We start from the raw sequence: 21,323 nt of genomic DNA, 5'->3' as shown, positions 1-21,323 counted from the left end.
CAATCAAGTTCTATTGAACTTCCAAGTAAGAGGAAACGGAGTGAAATTGAGTGTGAATTACCAGCATCATTAAAGCGAACAATAAAACCCTCTGCTGACTTCACTGGAGACAAGATTTTGGCGAGGGGCTAAAAAAATACACCCAAATGTTACTTAGAAATGGTGCGTAGTGGTTTATTTGGAGGGGGGGCGACTGGGAGGGAGACCCAGGGAAGGGCCTTCAATGGTCCTTTGGCCACGACAGATACATAATGAAATATGCTTCGTGAAGCCGCACAATGAAGCCTCCGCATTCAAACCAGTGGGCCGTCTGAAATATCGATGTGGGAGGACTTTTGCATCCACAGTTTTTGTGGGATTCCCAGAGGCCAGCCACTAATGGACCGAGGATGATGGGCTAGATTGGCTTAGGAAGCCTCTTCTTGGTGCTAAATTTTACTTGCACAAATCCTACTAAAACAGGAACAAGAGCTAAGCCAAGAGCTGCTGTTCTCTTTAGCAGGGCTTGTCCAGGAGAATTTCTTCCTCGGTTGTGCCTTTAGTATGGGAGCCATTTAGGCAGGCCAAGAGGCAGAGAGCAGAGCAAGGTTCATGTTAGAATCATAGAATCATAGAGTTGGAAGAGACCACAAGGGCCATCGAGTCCAACCCCCTGCCAAGCAGGAAACACCATCAGAGCACTCCTGACATATGGTTGTCAAGCCTCTGCTTAAAGACCTCCAAAGAAGGAGACTCCACCACACTCCTTGGCAGCAAATTCCACTGTCGAACAGCTCTTACTGTCAGGAAGTTCTTTCCAATGTTTAGGTGGAATCTTCTTTCTTGTAGTTTGGAGCCATTACTCCGTGTCCGCTTCTCTGGAGCAGCAGAAAACAACCTTTCTCCCTCCTCTATGTGACATCCTTTTATATATTTGAACATGGCTATCATATCCCCCCTTATCCTCCTCCTTAACCTTAATGTTGTTGTTGTTTAGTCGTTTAGTCGTGTCCGACTCTTTGTAACCCCATGGACCAGAGCACGCCAGACACTGCTGTCTTCCACTGCCTCCCGCAGTTTGGTAAAACTCATGTTGGTAGCTTCGAAAACACTATCCATCTCGTCCTCTGTCGTCCCCTTCTCCTTGTGCCCTCCATCCTTCCCAACATCAGGGGCTTTTCCAGGGAGTCTTCTTTTCTCATGAGGTGGCCAAAGTATTGGAGCCTCAGCTTCAGGATCTGTCCTTCCAGTGAGCACTCAGGGCTGATTTCCTTCAGAATGGAGAGGTTTGATCTTCTTGCAGTCAACCTTCATGGATCACTGCCTTGCCATGGCAAAGGAGCTTGAATAACTCAGAGAAGCTATGAACTATGCCGAGCAGAGCACCCAAGATGGACAGGTCATAGTGGCGAGTTTTGACCAAACGTGATCCACCTGGAGCAGGAACTGGCAAGCCACTACAGTATCCCTGCCAAGAAAACTCCATGGACAAAGACAACAGGCAAGGTTCATGGGGCAGTTCAAAAGCCTTCCCCTCTTAGGATCTATTGAAGAACGAAACTGCCCCAAAACAATATTCAACGTAGTGCTAAGAAGTTCACTCCGTCAGTGCAAGCATTGCCCTCTACTCCCACTGTGCGTTGTTCTGGGGATTCTCCCAACCAACGCCACCCCGAGCCAACTTGGGGGGCATAGGGGCAAAGGTCCATTGCACTAGCCGAAAGTCCTTGCATAGGCTTCTGCTAGCGGGACCCATTAGTTGAATGCAACAAAACTTGTGGTCCCTTTGTTACATAACATTATAACGGGATAGGGAAGCATCCTGAGGAATATGCATGCGTGCTGAACATGCAAACTGAAATATGCAACGTATTTCATATATTGAAATGTATTTCATATACTGAAAAATGCATATATTTCATATATTGAAAAAACATGAAACATGAAGAGCTGAGATATAAGGAGTGGGTAACGCACCTCTCTGCTCCCCCTGAACCTGGAGTGCCTAATTTCTAAAGGTTTGCAAAATACAACACAGATCAGAGACATTTTGCATTCAGTGCAGGAGCTGAACGACAGACTTAGCTTTTCCAAAATGAAGGAGTTCCTGACCCTTACTCTTAACATTGCTCGCAAAACCATCCACAGACATTTATACTAGGAGTGATGGATGCTGGGGAAAATGTTAACCGAAGAATGAATTAACAGAAACATATTAAAAAATCCAGAAAATACAATTTCTATAATGAAAAGTCAACCAAAGTAAGCAAAGCAAACGCAAACCCAAGAACTGACAATAAATCAGAATCAGCTATTATCATCAACCTAACGCTCTGACTCTCTTTTGAGGTATTTTCAAACAAATCTTTTTACTGTGTGAGGTTTTTTGTTTTGCTTTGTTTTGTTAAATGCAATTACTTTAGGTAGTGGAAAAAGTCTCTGGAAGGTACACTTTCATAGACATCAATATTGCTGGGGATTTTTTTTTAAGACTAACAACCCATTTTTTAAAAAGCAAAAACAAATTAAAGCATTCAGCTTTATTTTTTTAGTGGGTTTTTTTTCTTTTTAAAGAAAAAGATTGTGTACACACACCTGCTACAGGTCTATCAATCTAGAGCAGGAAAACATTTCACCTCTGCATCATAAGTAAGAGCAAAAGTGCTTATTAAAACATTAATCACAGTCCATTATATTCTGTCTCTCTGCCAAACGTTTCCCATTACATCACTGAAAAATATCTATTAACTAAAACTTGATTCTGACAAGTTGCAGAAGTATAGAGTTCCTACAGCTCAGTAATGTACAACCCAGGGATTTTTTGGTGTGTGTGTGTGTAAGGTGAAGTGGAGAAAAAGTTACACAATTGATTTTGCAGTGGCATGCAAAAGCATAGGGAAGGGAGCAAGGTAGAAAGGAGATTGGCGACATTTATGACAGCTAGGGGGGGAGCTGATTTAACTTGTGATTTTACTGTGAAATAATTCAAAAATTATTTCAGACCTCACCACGCTTTATTAAACACATTCACCGAGATTGTACGATATACCCAAGGCTGCCTAAACAAGTTTCAAATATTTCAGATGCATGCTGCTGAACGCAAAACTGCATTGTCTTGCAAAAAGGTAGGCCTTGTTTGGAACAGTGTCTCACAGGAAATTATAGCAAATGAAAACCACACCACCCTGCCGTCTCCTCTCCAACGAGGTAGAATTTATGTTTTTACATTTAAAGCCAGTTGCACAAAGGAACAAAAATACAGCCGTGTTACCTTCTAGCCTTGACAATGGCTAATCTGTAAATTCTGCATATGTTCAAGTCATTATTTTATTATTAGAAACATTACAAGACTTTGAGACGTTCCGAGTCCAAAACTCAAAAAACACATTTCTTGACATTGCAGGCAAGGCCAGGAACAGTATTTACTTACTAACTGCCTGGAATTTGTTTGAAGGTATTAAAGTTTAATAAAAAAACCACACAAACACAAACACACCTCTGCTTTACCAAGACATTATTAGTAGAGTGAATTTTTCGTTCCTCTCTCATAATGCTAGAAGTTGGAGGTGTCAAATGATGCTAAATGTTGGAAGATTCAACACAGCCAAGGTTAAACTAGGAAACTCACTCTCATAAGAAGCAATGGTGGCCACCAAGTTGTTGTTGTTTAGTCGTTTAGTCGTGTCCGACTCTTCGTGACCCCATGGACCAGAGCACGCCAGGCACTCCTGTCTTCCACTGCCTCCCACAGTTTGGTCAAACTCATGTTGGGAGCTTCAAGAACACTGTCCAACCATCTCGTCCTCTGTCGTCCCCTTCTCCTTGTGCCTTCAATCTTTCCCAACATCAGGGTCTTTTCCAGGGAGTCTTCTCTTCTCATGAGGTGGCCAAAGTACTGGAGCCTCAGCTTCAGGATCTGTCCTTCTAGTGAGCACTCAGCCTTTTTTATGGTCCAGCTCTCACTTCCATACATTATTACTGGGAAAACCATAGCTTTAACTATACGGACCTTTGTTGGCAAGGTGATGTTTCTGCTTTTTTTTTTTTTTTTTGCTTTAAAAGAGGAATAGGTAAGGCAATCAATGGCTACTAGCCATTGGCAACTATGTTCTTCATCTGATTGTGACTTGTTGGGATTTAGAAGTGGAGAGAGAGATGTTGCACTCAGGTCCTGGTTCAGGACTTCCTACAGACATCTGGCTGGCCAGTGTAAGAACAGGGGGGGTGTTGGGACTAGTGTTGGCAAGCACCTAAGGAAACGGGGGCAATTGGCAGGCCTCCAGCTGGCTCCAGCCCACTGGCCGGTGTGCCGGGCGAACTCCGGTCCTTGGTGCAGCATAAATCTGTGGCCCCAGGCTTTAGAAGACTGAGCACGCTATGCAGCAGAGCAAACGCTGCACAAACAGAAGTGGCACGAGAGGTTGTGTGAGCGTATTTACAAGCAGGTTTATTCAGCGTAGACCAGGACAAAAGGAGACATGTCTGATCTCCTTCGTGTCCAAAGCAAAACAGCATAAGCAAAAGCTATACACAAAACAGAAGTACCCAGCAAACTGTGCTGGAATGTAAACAGACATGTGACATGCAACAATTCCACATGCCTGTTCCTTAAGGTGGAACGGAATTTTCAACAACTAGATGAGCCATTGACCTGATCCAGCAGGTTTCTTCTCCTTGATTTTGTATTAAGGAACCAGCCACTTTGCCCTTTGCGCAAACACGGTACAATTTAGATCTCCAGGCTTGCGATCGCACTAAATGAAAGACTGCTTTATGCCCGGCGCCTAAGTGTATTGGTCAACCAGCTATCTGTGTGGCAGAGCAACAGAGACATCTCTCTCCCCAACATAAAGAACATAACATGCACGTTTGTAAGAAAGCTCTTCACAAAGAGAAAATACTACCTCTGAACATGCCACTAAGGAAGGAAAGCTTACAACAGGGAGGCTACTGTCTGAATGATACGGACACCTGAAACTTTTCGAAGACTGGAAAACTCTTTTATTGCCAAAGGACTCTCAAACTGGCCTTCTCAAAGTGCAGGAGAAGGAAGGTTGCAGGAGGTGGACCAACGTTTTTGCCATCTTAGCGGGGAGTCCAACGGGTGCCCTTGCGCTCACGGAAAAGCTTTTGGTCCCGCCGACACCTTTGTTAATGGAAGAGGAAGGGGCTCACTCTTCCCACTATGCCCCCCCCAAATCACCTCTACCCTGTCCCAAAGGGTGGTTTTAAGAGGTGGCGGGAGATGCAGGGAGGAGAGGGAAATTGGCAAAAATCGCCTCCTTTCCCCTCCAGTTAGCAGAGAATCCACTGGGTCAAAAGCTCACCTGTGAATACAAGGGCGTATTGACTTGGTTTTCCTGTCCCAATTAAGATGATAATGTTTAGCCCAGTTGCATTGGGGGGCCCTCCTGCTCATTCTGTAGGGGTGGCAGCTGAACTTCTGCCCCAAAATCCTGCCCTGATAGCATTCCATGACTGATCTTTTCATAAAATTTTGAAGGAGCCATCAAAATGCCTTGGAAGATGCTTTGAAAGCCACTAGCTTTTCAGCGCCATCCTACCCAACATACCATAAACCCATTCCTTCCTTGCCCTGAATTTCCAACACTTTTGGCCACTGAAAAGTGACTGTCCGTAACTTCAGCAAAACACTAAGACCAAAGATTCAGTAGGCCTTGCTACCCTCCTACAACATACACAAAAACCCAGAGACTATTCCAGAATAAAATGGTATAATTATATTTCCTACAGTGACCTTGTAATCTCTGGAGTATTTACTCTAGACTAAACAATCCCTTTCAGCTGCCCTGTGTCTGATTGTCAATGAAAGAAGCTTGTTTGACAACTGCTCAGAGCAGAAACTTTTTTTTCCATGATTGCTTTTTTCCCTTTTCTTTTTTAAGTGAAGGGTCGGGGAAAGCACATATTACTGGAGAAGCATTCAGAGCACACCGGCTCATGTGAGATCAATGAGTTAATTCTGAAGCCGAACGCCAACAAAAACAATTACTGGGGACATTCTCCTGTCAGGTCCAGGCTTTTGAGGTTAATTTAGTGGTAACATGCGCAGCTGAAGCCAACTTGGAATATAAGTAACTGCACGGTCTGGTGTAGGCTTCCTTTTTCGCCCCCCTTCCTTTATACATTTTCCATATTCTTGGGTTTTATCATCCTCCCGGGGCCGTTAACAGCTACAGAACCCACACTAGGCCCACAGGTGGGCGGACAGGAAGGAGAAAAATTCTGTTTCATAAGCGGCCCGCTCCTAACATATTCCGTTAACGACCTTGACAGAAGTGCTCCTTGAAGAGAAAAGGAGAGAAAGCTCCATATACTGCAGGGTCCCATTTGAAAAGCCCAGAAGACCTCTTGCCAGAAACGTCCCAGCTTCTCCAAACAGCTCCGGGCTTCCTGCAGGAGGCCACGTTGCTGTCCTTGGTTGCCGTTCAGCTGGCCAAGCCTCTGCTATCTGCTTCCCTCGTTATTTGGAAAGAAAACAGGCTCGCGTTGGTTCCAAGCCACCACCTCACCATCAAAGCAGGGTCACTCCAAACATTCACGAAGGCCAAATAAACCCGTTCCTAGAAATCAGGAGTTGTGATCCAGCTCCTGCCGTGCGGAACTCATCTTTTAGGCAACGCTGGGTGTCCCTGGAGAGGAGTCCACAAACCCGTCCAGTCTGTTCAGAAGGCCCGTCCAGTCTGTTCAAAGGGGCAAGGGACTGTGAGGTGGTTGCACATCCCCCGCCAGATGTGTATCTGCACCTCGTTCCCAATGTGTGCATTAGCCCAGCTTCTGCACCTGATTCTCTCTCCATTGCTGGCCTGGGACAATTTCACTGTTATTTGTTGGCCCATTGCTGGCCCATTGCTGGCCTGGGACAATTTCACTGTTATTTGTTGATGCCTATTGAATCATTCCAATGCTTGCTCTTCCATAGTGCTATCCATATGGAAAGTGAATTAAACATATTTTTCACATTCTCTTCCCAAATGCAGTGTAGAGGTAGGACAATGAGGAGGAGGAGGAGGAGGAGGAGGAGGAGGAGGAGGAGGCAGTTTCACTGGGCCGATCTCATGGTGTGAACCATTTGTTCAACCATGGAGTAGCAAGTCGTACTGATTTAGAGAAAGCTCCGGGTCCCAAATTCTGCCTTTTGCACCACTCTCCTGATGCCACTGGCTGGGGATCTTGTGGTCCTCCTGATGATCATAGAATCAGAGTCCCATGGACTGCAAGAAGATCAAACCTATCCATTCTTAAGGAAATCAGCCCTGAGTGCTCACTGGAAGAACAGATCCTGAAGCTGAGGCGCCAATACTTTGGCCACCTCATGAGAAGAGAAGACTCCCTGGAAAAGACCCTGATGTTGGGAAAGATGGAGGGCACAAGGAGAAGGGGAAGACAGAGGACGAGATGGTTGGACAGTGTTCTCGAAGCTACCAGCATGAGTCTGACCAAACTGTGGGAGGCAGTGGAAGACAGGAGTGCCTGGCGTGCTCTGGTCCATGGGGTCACAAAGAGTTGGACATGACTAAATGACTAAACAACAACAACATAGTTGGAAGGGACCCCAAGGGTCATCTAGTCCAATTCCCTGCAATGCAGGAATCTCAGCTCAAGCATCCCTGACAGATGGCCATCCAACCTCTGCTTCAAAACCTCCAAGGGAGGAGAGTCCACAAACTCCCGAGAGAGACCGTTCCACTCTCAAACAGCTCTTACTGCCAGAATGTGTTTCCTGGTGTTTACTCAGAATCTCTTTTCTTCCAACTTGAAGCCATTGGTTGGACTACAACTCCCATCAGCCCCAACCGGCATGGGAAATGGTATGGGATGGTGTGAACCATAGTCCAACAGCATCTGTTGGGCCACAGGTCCCCCAGCCTTGCATTTCAGCCTGAAAAGGCTCTTGATTTCCATTTCAGCTTGGATCCTCGGGTAGCAGCTGTGGCTAGGAGTGCTTTTGCTCGGCTTAAGCTAGTACGACAGCTGCAAGGAGAAGACTGATTTGGCCACTGCCACTCATGCCTTGCTTGTTTATTTATTGGCCAGTCTTCAATCATGGCTCTCAGCGTTGCTTCCAATAAAACCACAAAAAGTACAATAAAGAAGAAAACCCAACACAGCATACAAATCGCAGCAGGCAGATAAAAGCCAGAAGAACATCACAACAGACACAGTCCTAGCCACATCCAAGCTGAATTAGTGGAGGTTCCTTTGAAAAGGTGGTGCAAAACATGGCAGTAAAGAAGCAGCGCGTGCTATGAGCTCCACTTTTAAAGCAGTTACGGAGGCTTAAAATAGTTTCTGAACCAAAATTCAAATGGTTGATCTACCACACCACCTTCAAAGCCCTCAACCAGCCTTCTCAAACGTGCTATCTTCAAGATACTTTGGGAGTCCCTGGCTGGGGCTGATAGGAATTGTAGTCCAAAACTGCAGGAGAATGAGCCTGGAGAACACTTCCCTAAACAGTTTAGGACCCAGATACATGAAGGACCTTCTCCAAAATGTACCCGCTGATCACCATGTTCTTTGGGTGAGGTCCTACTCTAGGTCCTGCCTCGGCCCAGTGTACCTGAAGGAGCGTCTCCACCCCCCATCGTTCTGCCCGGATGCTGAGGTCCAGCGCCGAGGGCCTTCTGGCGGTTCCCTCATTGCGAGAAGCAAAGCTACAGGGAACCAGGCAGAGGGCCTTCTCGGTAGTGGCGCTCGCCCTGTGGAACGCCCTCCCATCAGATGTCAAAGCAATAAACAACTACCTGACATTCAGAAGACATCTTAAGGCAGCCCTGTTCAGGGAAGTTTTAATGTGTGACATTTTAGTGTATTTTTGGTCTCTGTGGAAGCCGCCCAGGGTGGCTGGGGAAATCCAGCCAGATGGGCGGGGTACAAATAATATATTATTATTATTATTATTATTATTATTATTATTATTATTATTATTATTATTCGCCAATGATGGAAGACTGGCTGGTCTGCAATGGCTGTGTCATTCAAACTCTGACACAAAGTCCTTCCTTTGATGCTATTTTGATTCAAGATGGAAACAGTATTTTTCCAAACAGCTTTTGACTAATGTAACTAATTCTACGCAGGGCTGCCCTTGAAACTGTCCCACAAACTCCAGCGGGTGCAGAATGCTGCAGAGAGGCTCCTCACAGGGTCCCTGCCACGGGAGCATATTCACCCAGTGCTTTACCAGTTGCACTGGCTCCCAGTGGATTATAGGGTCAGGTTCAAGGTGCTGGTCTTGACCTTTATAGCCCTTTGCAGCTTAGGGCCCTCGTATTTACGAGACCGCCTCTCCTGGTCTGCCCCACAGAGGACCTTAAGGTCCATGAATAACCATAGTTTAGAGGTCCCGGGCCCTAAGGAAGTCAGACTATCCTCCACCAGGGCCAGGGCCTTTTCAGTGATGGCTCCGACCTGGTGGAATGCTCTGTCCCATGAGACCAGGGCCCTTCAGGATTTAACCTCCTTCCGTCAGGCCTGTAAGACAGAGCTATTCCGCCTGGCCTTTAATCTGAATTCAGGCTGATCTTTTATTTCCCTTCTCTTCCCTCCCCCTCCCCTTTTATGAAGATTACCCACTCTGAGACCCCAGAGGTAATTCTCCCCTGGCCTCCTCGCTGGCCCAAGTAGGACCTATTCAGCCAGCTAGCCCTGGGGATTACCTAATGCTAATTTCCCCTAAATTGATTTCTGAATTTTGAATTTTATTGTTATTCATGTTTTTATACTGTATTTTATGCTGCTTTTAACTATTAAGTGTTTTAAATTTGTTGTTAGCCGCCCTGAGCCCGGTTTTTGAACCGGGAAGGGCGGGGTATAAATAAAACATTATTAATTATTATTATGATTATTATGATTATTAATTTTTGGCCTGAAGTCGCTTCCCATTTGATACTGATGCTTCTCTGCTCAGTTGTTTTTGCTTTATTGCGATTCATTAAGCATGTCAGATGCCTATCACAATAGCTCACTGATGTAGATAGAACCTGTAGCTCGTGAGACGAATTAGGCCCAGCGGGGGCCCCCAGTTTCCTATGACATCACTGTGATGTCACGAGTTTGACAAAGTGGTCTGTGGGCTTGGAGGACACCAGCATCCTATCCGACATCTGGATCCAGTTCTCCATCCCTGCCGTAGCCTCTAGGCAGTTTACGATAAAATATTAGCAGTTTGCTGTTGTTCTTTCTGTCCTTTTTTCATTGTTGTTACGGGGCTACAGTAGTTTTAATCTCATTTCGCTAAGGTGCTTCAGAATGTAAAGAACAGAGTGTAACAGAATGGCAGGGCAAGGGTGGAAGCCCCAGCATGGATGAGATCCTACTTTGTAAAATGCTAGGCGTATTGATCCACTCTAAGATGGAAGAGGCAACAAAACCACCCAACACAAACTTTGGATTCCAAAAGAGCGCCAGATGGCTACTCAAGAGTGGAGCAGGGAGCGGACGGGAATATTTATCTAAATACATAAAAAGGATAAGCTTACGTTAGTAGCATAGGAAAATCTCAGCTGCCAACAGAGCAGTCTTGGGAACCTCATTCAGCACTTAGCACTGGGAAAACTCAGCCCTCATTGGCAAAACATTAACTTGTGTTTCCATCTCGTCTGGAGCAAATTAGTGTAATTGGCAGTGCCAGAGAGAGAGAGAGCGGTGCCACTTGGGAGTCGCATGGATCTTGCAATCCTTCTTTTTATCCCGCAATAGAAAATATTCTGCTGTATTTCACAAAAACCATAGGCAACGTGTTAAAATTATTTTGTTCTTCTTTCCAAATAAGACACAAACAAGAAAGCGAGAGAAGGCTTCAGTCATCAACACCGCTACCCTGTTCATAAAATGTGATAAGCAAATGTTTTGGCTACACAAATTTATTTGACTAAAAGAAGACTATTCACACACAAGAGGGAGGTTTTCAGAAGAGTGTGTGCATGTGCCTATAAAAAAATATTTTGGGGGGGGGGTTTAAGAGGGCAAAAAAGATTCAGTCAGGGCTAAGCCTACCCAGTGGGCACTAAATGATGGCTGTCAAGGGGAAGGGTGGATGGAAGAGGAGGGCAGGAAGTGGAATAGAGTATTCTGGAATAGGGCATGGTTACCTGCTTGGAACCCTGAACAAGCAACGTTTTATTGCAGGTCTTAAAGGTAAAGGGTAAAGGGACCCCTGACCATTAGGTCCAGACATGACTGACTCTGGGGTTGGGGCGCTCATCTCACTTTACTGGCCGAGGAAGCCGGCATTCAGCTTCCGGGTCATGTGGCCAGCATGACTAAGCCGCTTCTGGCAAGCCAGAGCAGCACACGGAAACGCTGTTTACCTTCCTGCCGAAGTGGTACCTATTTATCTACTTCCCCTTGACGTGCTTTCAAACTGCTAGGTTGGCAGGAGCAGGGACCAAGCAACGGGAGTTCACCCCGTGGCGGGGATTCGAACCGCCGACCTTCTGATCAGCAAGTCCTAGGCTCTGTGGTTTAACCCACAACGCCACCCGCGTCCCTTTCATTGCAGGTCTTAGCTGTACCCATTTAATACTAAACTTTTCCCTTTCTCACCTTTGCCCTGCCATCTTGTCCACGCACAAGATCTGCAACATTCCACATTCTCTAGCTTCAGGAAATCCCTTCCATAGCAACTATTCTGCCAAGAAACCTGTGTGCATCTGGCACAGCAGTGCCTCTACACACAGACAGAGACACACCTGTGTGCATCTGCCACCTGCCCACCCACAGATTCTGGGGCGCATTGAAGGGAACACAAGTGCGCTGGGCCTCACTGTCACCTTGCATGAACTGAGTGAACCCATGGGGGGCATCTGGTAGTCCCCCATGGCTGTGCAACGCAGGGGTGGACAGCTTGGCTGGAGCAGGAGTCCTGAGCAGCCAGGAAAGTCTGTTCATCGTTACTGACTCTCTCATTGAGGAATCCTTGACACGTCTCCGTGGAACCCCAGGATTCCTTTGGAACCTTGGCTTGAAAACCACTACATTAGAACATCAAGGCTGGTGCCATTTCACTTTGCTGTTTGTTCTCCCCCCCCCCCTTTTAAACAAATATCACTGTTAGTCATCGGCTACAGCAAAAACTTCACATTCCTAAAATAATACTGCAACTTGATTACTACAAGTTATCGCTTACTAGCCAGTTTCCCAAAGCAATGTGCAAACCTCAGCTTCTTCAAGTCTCAGGAGCAAAGGACTCCCTTCCCCCCACCCTCTGGGTCCCCCCCCCCTTCCTACCCACCCACCCACCCCTTTTTGCTGCCAGTGCAGTGTATTACTTTTGTCCTGCAGCTTTCTGAAAAAATTACTTCTGGTAGCATTTTCTATTGATTTTTGGAGACATTGTTTATTACTTTCAGGGCATTTCATGAGATGGGTCTTTCAAAAATATATTTCTGCCTGTCTAATATCCTTTCACAGCGGACTTGCTGCAGCCTTATCAGCAAAATCACTGTACCTTTCGCTAAATAGCCAGGTGGGGAGGAACAGAACTCTTAGGGCCTTAGCTACGGGGCTATGGGTGATGGAGCCAGTGTTGTAGTGTAGTGGTTAGAGTCCTGGACTGGGACCTGGGAGACCAGGGTTCAAATCCCTACTCACCCATTCATTCATTCATTCATTCATTTTCTATGCTGGCCTTCATCTGTAAGATCTCAAGACAGTTCGCAACACAAAAATACAGTCATACCTCATGTTACGTCCGCTTCATGTTACGTTCTTTCAGGATACGTCCTGTGGCGACCCGGAAGTACCGGAAAGGGTTACTTCCGGGTTTCACCGCTCGCACATGCGCAGAAGTGGCAAATCGCAACCCACGCGTGCGCAAACGCGCCGCTGTGGGTTGCGCTCTTTTCATGTTGCGAACGGGCCTCCGGAACAGATCCCGTTTGCAAACAGAGGTACAACTGTACAAGATAAAAACTCAAAATGCACAATAATGAGAACAACACACACACACACACACACACACACACACACACACAACGCCCCACTTGGTGACTTTGGGCCAGTCACAGTGTCTCAGCCTCACCTATCTCATAGGGTTGTTTTGAGGATAAAATTGGCAACCGGGGGTGGGGCAGGGACAAGAGAAGAGAGAACCATGCACACTGCATTGAGCACTTGGGGAAAAGAGCAGGATATAAATAGAATGAACGAAGCTCTGGAGCAGGAAGAGCTAATATGAAGCTTTCCGAGTGTTCAAAATTAGATGGGCACCAGGCACATTTTGCACCTGGCTATCGACCACTTGCGACCAAGTGCAGGTGCCAGGGTGCCAGGAGGGCGCTTGACATCTCCACCACCTGGAGGTGCATGCCTAGGGATCCTTGGATCTTAACCGTTTTCACACACTGATACCACTTCCTGTAGAATTCCGTCTGTTATATTTTATTTGCACAATCAGAATGAATTTCAGGAACCAAAATGCTTTTTCTGTGCAGCCTGAGCAGGAGCAGTGAACGACATGATAGTGAATTGTTGTCGCTGGTCTTCACTTACCACACCCCACTGCCCTTCTCACAATTGTGAAGACTATCCCTACATTATGAATGGTCGTCTGTGTCACCATTCAGAAAAAGATGTCAGAATAGGCCAGTCAATATATATGGACTGTCCCTGATTCAAGTGACTTTTCTTCTTTAAGTTCTCAAAGCTCTTCACCTTCTTCTCTTCTTCCTTTGGGGATCACTCGTAGCCGAGTAAGATTGTCTTCCATAAACACAGTTTTAACAATGAGTCCGTAAGTGACTGTGGAGGCCAATTCTGGATCCACACATCCTTCCACAGTGGGGACATAGGTTTCTGGGCAGGAGTTGATCACGGTGTGCATTCGCCACACCTGTCTTCCTCTTAGCGCATTTCTCCCTTTCGTCCTGAGTTCAAGCATCTTCAAAGCCCATTACACCTTTGGTAAAGGCTGTTCTCCAATTGAAGCGCTCACAGGCCAGTGTTTCCCAGTTGTCTGTGTTTATACTACTTTTTTTAGATTTGCCTTGAGAGAGCCTTTAAACCTCTTTTGTTGACCACCAGCATTATGTTTTCCATTTTTAAGTTCGGAGTAGAGTAGTTGCTTTGGAAGACGATAATCAGGCATCTGAACAACATGGCCAGTCCAACAAAGTTGATGTTGAATAATCATTGCTTCAACACTGGTCATCTTTGCTTCTTCCAGTACATTAGTTCTCCTGTCTTCCAAAGTGATGTGTATAAATTTTGGAGACACCGTTGATGGAATCTTTCAAGGAGTTGGAGATGGTGTTTATAAGTGGTCCATGTTTCACAAGAGTGGTTGGTAGTACTACAACTTTGTAAACAAGGATTTTGTTTTCTCTGCGAATGTCCCGGTTCTCAAACACCCTGCACTTCAATCGGGAGAAAGCTAGCTCAAGGTCGTCATCTGAACTAGCCAGATGTTTAATGAAAATCAATCACTGACAGCCCATCATTTAAAACACAAGACTTCAGAGCTGTCTTGCCCCAAAATGGCAACCAGGCATTCCATTTTGGCAACTGGAACCTTGGATTGAAGAGCCACTTGGCGCCCAGTTTATATAGCTGAGTTTCTAACACTGCACCTTCCAGATGGCACTGGATGCCAACTCCAACTAACCCTGCCAACAGGGCAAATCATCAGAAATGATAAGAGCTGCAGTCCAGCGACAGGTGGGGTGTCTCACGTTGGCTCCCCATCTCCTCACCTAGGGTCTTGAGGTCCTAATGCAGATACCCACAACAGCTAGCAAAATTGGCAGGGTGCGCCTTTTGGCTCATAGTCTCTTACCCATGTTAGTTACCGTAAGACGCACTCCATAAGACGCACTTTTTTCCTCCTATAAAGTAAGGGGAAATGTGAGTGTGTCTTATGGAGTGAATGGCGCTGCGCAGAGAGGGAGAACTGTGCAACGCCCCTTCAGCGACGTGCCGGTTCTGGCTTCTGTCTTAGCCGCGCGCAGCCTCTTCGGGCAGGGGGAGCCTTCATCCCGCTGCCCTGAAGAGGCCTGGCGTGGTCATCCCAGAAGCCAGAACAGCCACACGGTATCCCAGAAGCCAGATCCCTCTTGCTATTCTGGCTTCTGGGATTCAAAATATTTTTTTTCTTGTTTTCCTCCCCCAAAAACTAGGTGTGCCTTATCGTCTGGTACGTCCTATAGTGCGAAAAATACAGTGTTTGTTACATGTACTGCTTTTAGGCAAGAGCAAGGACATTTAACAAACAGCGAATGTCACATGATGACTTCAGGCCGTGTGCCAGCAAGCATGACACAGGGAGGCTGTTTCATGTTTGGCTGCTGAAAGCCGGTTCTCAAAACTCTAGTGGAAAACACGAAATGCCAAGAGCTGAGAGATTCCTGATGCGGAATGAGAGGCCCATTCCTTACCACCACACATTGCAACTCGTCATTCGGAATCCCAGGGCTTTGGAGGCCCAAGCAGCTGTTCTGCTAACAGGTGGCGTTTGCAAGCTCAGGCTGCTGTGCCAGGGCTGGGAAAGCTAATTAACATTTGCCTCTAATAACCTGATACACCAGATAGTGAGAAGATGTGAAACCCAAAATGTAAAGGGCTCCTCAAATAAAACAGTTGGGGCAGACCCTCAAGAAACCAAAGCAAACACTACACAATGACATCATAGGTTAATTCCCTATGAATTCCCTACCCAAAGAAGCAAAAGAGTGAAGAACGGATCTCCTGAACTGCTTTGTTGCATATGAAAGGATCCACATTTAGTCTCAGCTCATCACCTTGAAGGACAAAGGCTACTGGGACCAGCGGATAATAATAACAACAACAACAACAACAACAACAACAACAACAACAACAACAACAACTTATTTGTACCCCGCCCATCTGGCTGGGTTTCCCCAGCCACTCTGGGCAGCTTCCACAGAGACCAAAAATACACTAAAATGTCACACATTAAAAACTTCCCTGAACAGGGCTGCCCTAAGATGTCTTCTGAAAGTCAGGTAGTTGTTTATCGCTTTGACATCTGGTGGGAGGGCGTTCCACAGGGCGGGTGCCACTACCGAGAAGGCCCTCTGCCTGGTTCCCTGTAGCTTTGCTCGGATGAGGCCAGGCCCTAGATTAAGATAGCTATTATGCCCCCTCCCCCAGCTTCTGCTATAAACCGGCCGTGAAACTGTTGTCCACAGACTCTGAAGCCCTTGAAGAACAGCACTGTCAATGTGACATTGCTGGTGTCAGGGCTGGCACACGTTTGAGAACGGCCCTTTGCCACCTACTCTCCAAGCACCAGGGCCAAAAGGAAGCCTGCTCTCCCACCCTCCACAACCAATACTTATAATGCGGGGGCCCAAAAGTATCCTGGGGCAAAATGAGAATGACGGAAAGCAGCATCGCCCTCAACCCACCCAACTTCCTGTAAGCTGATGGCTGTGCATTTTTGAACCTGGTTGCTGAATATGATGAACCACGGGAGGCGGCAGATACCTTCTGTGTTTAGGATAGCATTTTATTCCCTTGCTAATTATGCTGATTCTATACTTGACCTTCCTTTGTGATGCTTTATTCTGAAATCTTTAGGAGAATCTTTTAGTTTCCTGTTAAAGTCATCCAAGTTGGCAGCCGTCACTTCTCTCTCGCAAGAGCAAGTTGCAAAGTTTTACTGTGCCGTGGGAAGAACCTCCTTTTGTCTGTTCTGAACCTTCCAACATTCAGCGTCATTTATTTGTTTTGTTTTGTTTTTTGAATTTATATACCACCCTATATCCAGAGGTCTCAGGGTGCTTCACAGAAAAGATTACAATATATAAAATCAAAATAAGAACAATGACCCAATAACAACAACACACACACCCTCCAAAAAAGAGCCACATTTTAAAAGGGTATAGGATGTGGGATGCCAATCCGGACAACCAAAGGCCTGATTGTTATTGGTATTTTTATTATTTTTTATTATTAATACTCCACCCATCTGGCCAGGTTTCGCCAGCCACTCTGGGCAGCTTTCAACAAAATATTTAAAATACAATAAATCACCAAACATTAAAGACATCCCTAAAAAGGAACATTTTTGCCTGGTGCCTAAAGGTGTACAATGAAGGTGCCAGGCGAACTTCCCTGGGGAGAGTATTCCACAGATGGGGAGCCACAGCAGAAAAGGCCCTGTTCTCACGTTGCCACCCTCTGGACCTCTCGAGGAGGAGGCACACGAAGGAGGGCCTCAGAAGATGATCTCAGGGTCCAAGTATGTTCATATGGGAAGAGGTGGTCCTTGAGGTATTATAGGTCAAAACCAGCACTTGGAATTGGGCCCAGAAACTAATTGGTAGCCAGTGCAGTCGGACTAGGATCAGTGTAATATGCTCAAACCTTCTTGCTCCAGTGAGTAACCCAGCCTCTGAATTCTGCACCCGCTGAAGTTTCCGAACCGTATAACACATTGCAGTAACCTAACCCTGAGGTTACCAGAGCACAGACAACAGTAGTTAGGCTATTCCTGTCCAGATAGAGGTGTAGCTGGACCACCAGCCGAAGCTGATGGAAGGCACTCCGGGCCACTGAGGCCACCTGAGCCTCGAGCGACAGCAAAGGATCCAGGCGTACCTCCAAGCTGTGAGCCTGCCCTTTCAGAGGAAGTATAACCGCATCAAGAACAGGCGATCTCCCACCCATCTGGTCTAGGGAACCACCCACTAACAGTGCCTCAGTCATATCTGGATTGAGCTTCAGTTTGTTGGCTCTCATCCAGTCCATTACTGAGGCAAGACACTAACCTTTGAAGGTGACCCAGAAACTGCAACTAATCCAGAATGCGGCAGCCAGACTGGTGACTGGGAGCGGCCACTGAGACCATATAACACCGGCCTTGAAAGATCTACATTGGCTCCCAGTACGTTTCCAAGCACAATTCAAAGTGTTGGTGCTGACCTTTAAAGCCCTAAATGGCCTCGGTCCAGTATACCTGAAGGAGCGTCTCCACCCCCATCGTTCTACCCGGACACTGAGGTCCAGCACCGAGGGCCTTCTGGCGGTTCCCTCACTGTGAGAAGCCAAGTTACAGGGAACCAGGCAGAGGGCCTTCTCGGTAGTGGCGCCCGCCCTGTGGAACACCCTCCCACCAGATGTCAAAGAGAAAAAGAACTACCAGACTTTTAGAAGACATCTAAAGGCAGCCCTGTTTAGGGAAGCTTTTAATGTTTAACAGACCACTGTAGTTTAATATTTTGTTGGAAGCCGCCCAGAGTGGCTGGGGAAACCCAGCCGGATGGGTGGGGTATAAATAAATTATTATTATTATTATTATTATTATTATTATTATTATTATTAGTCCAGCACTTCCACTGCCTCACCTGCAGATGTAAAGGAGAAATAGAGCTGAGTGTGCCCTGGGTGCTGGTATTAGGAGAGAGGGAGAAAAATCTGCAAAAAGGGCCTTTCATTTTTGAAGCCATGGGAAAGACCTTTCATGCAGCTGGAACTATCTCACAAATTGAACAAGGAGGTAAGCCAGTACTCCCAATCCAGGGTCAAATGGAGCTTGGACAATGGATGCTCTCCTGATGGATGGAACACACCACTGAGCTTTGGACCAGAGAGCCAAATCTAACCGCTCTCATGGCAAAGGGCCAGCCCTGTTATTTTTCCTGGCCTCCTATGGCTGGACAAATCAAGGCGCCCCCCGCCCCCATTTTTGGAGGGGTTTTGCTCTTTAATGCTGTGCAACTGAAAATGAACAGCTACTTCTCCTTAGCTGCCAACGGCAACCTTGAAAACATGAATGCGATCCAGCCGAATTCTCAGCTGATCTATAAAAGACCAGAAAAGCAGAAAGAGAGAAACAAAACCAAAAAAAAAAAAAATTATATTCGGCCACCCAAACAAAACATTGATTTGGGCAGGAAGTCTAGTATTTCATTAAGGTCTGTTTTGCTTTCACTCCCCCCCCCCACCTCCCTTTATTTGGGGGATAAGGTGGCAAGTTTCCCGCCTGAATACCATTTCACTGACAGTGACGTTGGTTCAAATAAATAAATAAGGAAAAACTTACCCAAATTTCCCCAACACTTCAATATCTGGAACTGGCGGCCCGTAGGTCTCCACATGCAATGGCTGATATTCATAGAGCACTTCCTCGATCTTTGGAACAGGTCCCAACGAAATATGCTGACCCTGTTGGGAAGTTACACCAGGATGTAGAAGACGGTTACATTTTAGGGCTTTGGTACAACGAAGGTAATGTTGACCCTTAGAACAACGCTGGACTGAAAACATCACATCCAGCACATGCTAGCTATTATATGATCCATTTCCTGCTTCTAACTTGGCATTCTTCCCTAGGACTTCAACAGTATGGGAATAATGGTTTGGTAAGGATAATTCTTCTGGAAGGGGAGGGGCGGAAAATAAGATTTACTAATGTCAGATTTACTGTAACTGAGTGCAGCTGCTTCCCAATGTCAACGGTGAACTAATTAGGTAAAAACTTATCATTAGCAATATCAAGCAAACATTGTGCAGCAAGCCTGTTGCAATTTGTAATCAATTATTTCCTGAGAGCCCTAATTAAGAAGGGGAAGCTACTTTTAATTAATCTCTGCAGGGCTTTTTAAGCTACCATGCATAATGGTTTTCAGGATGAGCTTTTACAATGGAGTAACAATTAATTCATTCAGCAAATTCCCATTTGTTTCATAACTGAAAAGGAGGAACACAGAGACGTAATAGGTTAACTTCAGATGGCACATTTGCAAGCTAACTGCCTTTGAGAAACAATAAGGACTCATTTAAAATTCCCATATCATCTGTACCATAAACTATGGTTAATCGTAACCACGGTTAGTTGAAACAAGCCTGCTTCATAAACTATGGTTTGAAGTTGGCTTGTTTAAACGAACTGTAGTCAAGATTAACCACAGGTTGTCTTGGTTCAAATAACACAGCAAGCTGCAGGAAATTTAGGACACTAGGAATAGCTTCCAATCTTTGCATCACAGCTATGCTAGAACAGGAGGGAGATGAGCGCATGCCAGCCCAAGATTCACTGCAGCTCATTCCTGAAACGCTAGCCTATGTTTTTAGCATCATGTCCAGAGAATTCTCACCTAACTTGGCATTTGCCAGCCACGCAATCTTGTCCAATATATCACAATGGCTTCTTGTACTGGGTCAGCTTTTAAGATGCAGTTGAAATGCTACCTCCTTGCCTTTGGTGGTTCCCACATGTCCTTAAGGAGACCAACCTCATACTTTGAGAGACATTGGATCTGTAACATCGGAGACTATGGAGTTGACGGGGACCAGAGGAAGGTGAAGGCTGGTGGTGGAATGGTACTACTGCATACGAGTTCACTGACTTTCGAATTTCTCGCCACCAGAGACCAGCTCTTTTCGCAGAAGAGCAGATTATATTGCTCCGATTCCTCCTGCACACTGAAAGAACTCTAGAATTTACAACAGGGATTGCCCATTCAGACAGCGGCACGTGTCCCCTTCGTTAAAGCTGGCTGGCTGGGCAGGGGGGAGAGGGAACCCACCAGTAATCAACAATGCTAAATGCTAGTATACTCTAAGTACATTGGCTTTCCCTGAACTTGAAGGTTGGCGGGTCTTCATGAAAGCAGAGTTTCAACATTGCATCCCTGACTCTGAGTTGACAGGAAGCTAGGACAGAGGCAGGAGAAAGCAGAAATAGGAATAGAGGAAGGAGAAAAGAGAAAGTAGGAATTAAACTTTAGCTCGGGCAGGTTTGGCCTGTCCATCAAGACAGCAGGGTGTCTCTGCAGGCCTCAAATCTGCCTTTGCTTTGCTTTACCCTATCAGGCCTAGCATTTGATTCTGTGGTCACAGGTAAGAATGTCTCATTCCCTCTGGACGCTGTAATGTTTGTAAAGGGGATACTGACAGACTCCAAATGGTACATGGAAAAAATTCCAAGAACAAAGACAACAGGGATAAGGGGTTGTTGTTGGGGATTTGGGGGGGGGGGTGTTTCATGACTTATCATGGTCTGCTTCGTTTACTGTACACTGTCCATTCTTTGCAACTCTGGGAACTGCGAAACCATCCAAAGGTTTATTACAAGACTGCTTGCATAGGACTTACATTTTCCACACAGTGTGTAAACGAAGATTCAAACTTAACTCGGGAGGATAATGGCAGCAAGGATATGATCTGGCCTGACACTTGGGAGGACGAGGTGTGGAATGGTGGCGCAACTGGTCAGTGTGTCTGGCTTTTAACCAAAGGGTTGGGGGTTCGAGCCCAACCTGAGACGGCTGTGGGAAGGATTCTTGCATTTCATAGGGTTAGACTACATGACCCTTGGGGTATCTTCCAACTCTACAATTCTGTGAATCTTAGAT

General features: G+C 46.1%; 2 protein-coding genes across 2 annotated transcripts in view; both read right to left on the bottom strand.

The window, feature by feature from the left end:
* Positions 1–21,323, bottom strand: part of SIX6 (SIX homeobox 6) — a 284,160-nt gene that overhangs the window by 483 nt on the left and 262,354 nt on the right. The gene's annotated exons all lie outside the window — the stretch shown is intronic.
* MNAT1 (MNAT1 component of CDK activating kinase) overlaps positions 1–21,323 on the bottom strand; it is a 140,043-nt gene that overhangs the window by 23,092 nt on the left and 95,628 nt on the right. The window contains exon 7 of the mRNA XM_081865379.1: positions 19,010–19,131. Coding sequence (XP_081721505.1) covers positions 19,010–19,131 — 122 coding nt within the window. The remainder of the gene's footprint in view (positions 1–19,009; positions 19,132–21,323) is intronic.

This window comes from Podarcis erhardii (assembly GCF_964252035.2).
Source record: "Podarcis erhardii genome assembly, chromosome: 1".
Taxonomy (NCBI): Eukaryota; Metazoa; Chordata; class Lepidosauria; order Squamata; family Lacertidae; genus Podarcis; species Podarcis erhardii.
This window is presented reverse-complemented; position numbering and strand designations above follow the sequence as displayed.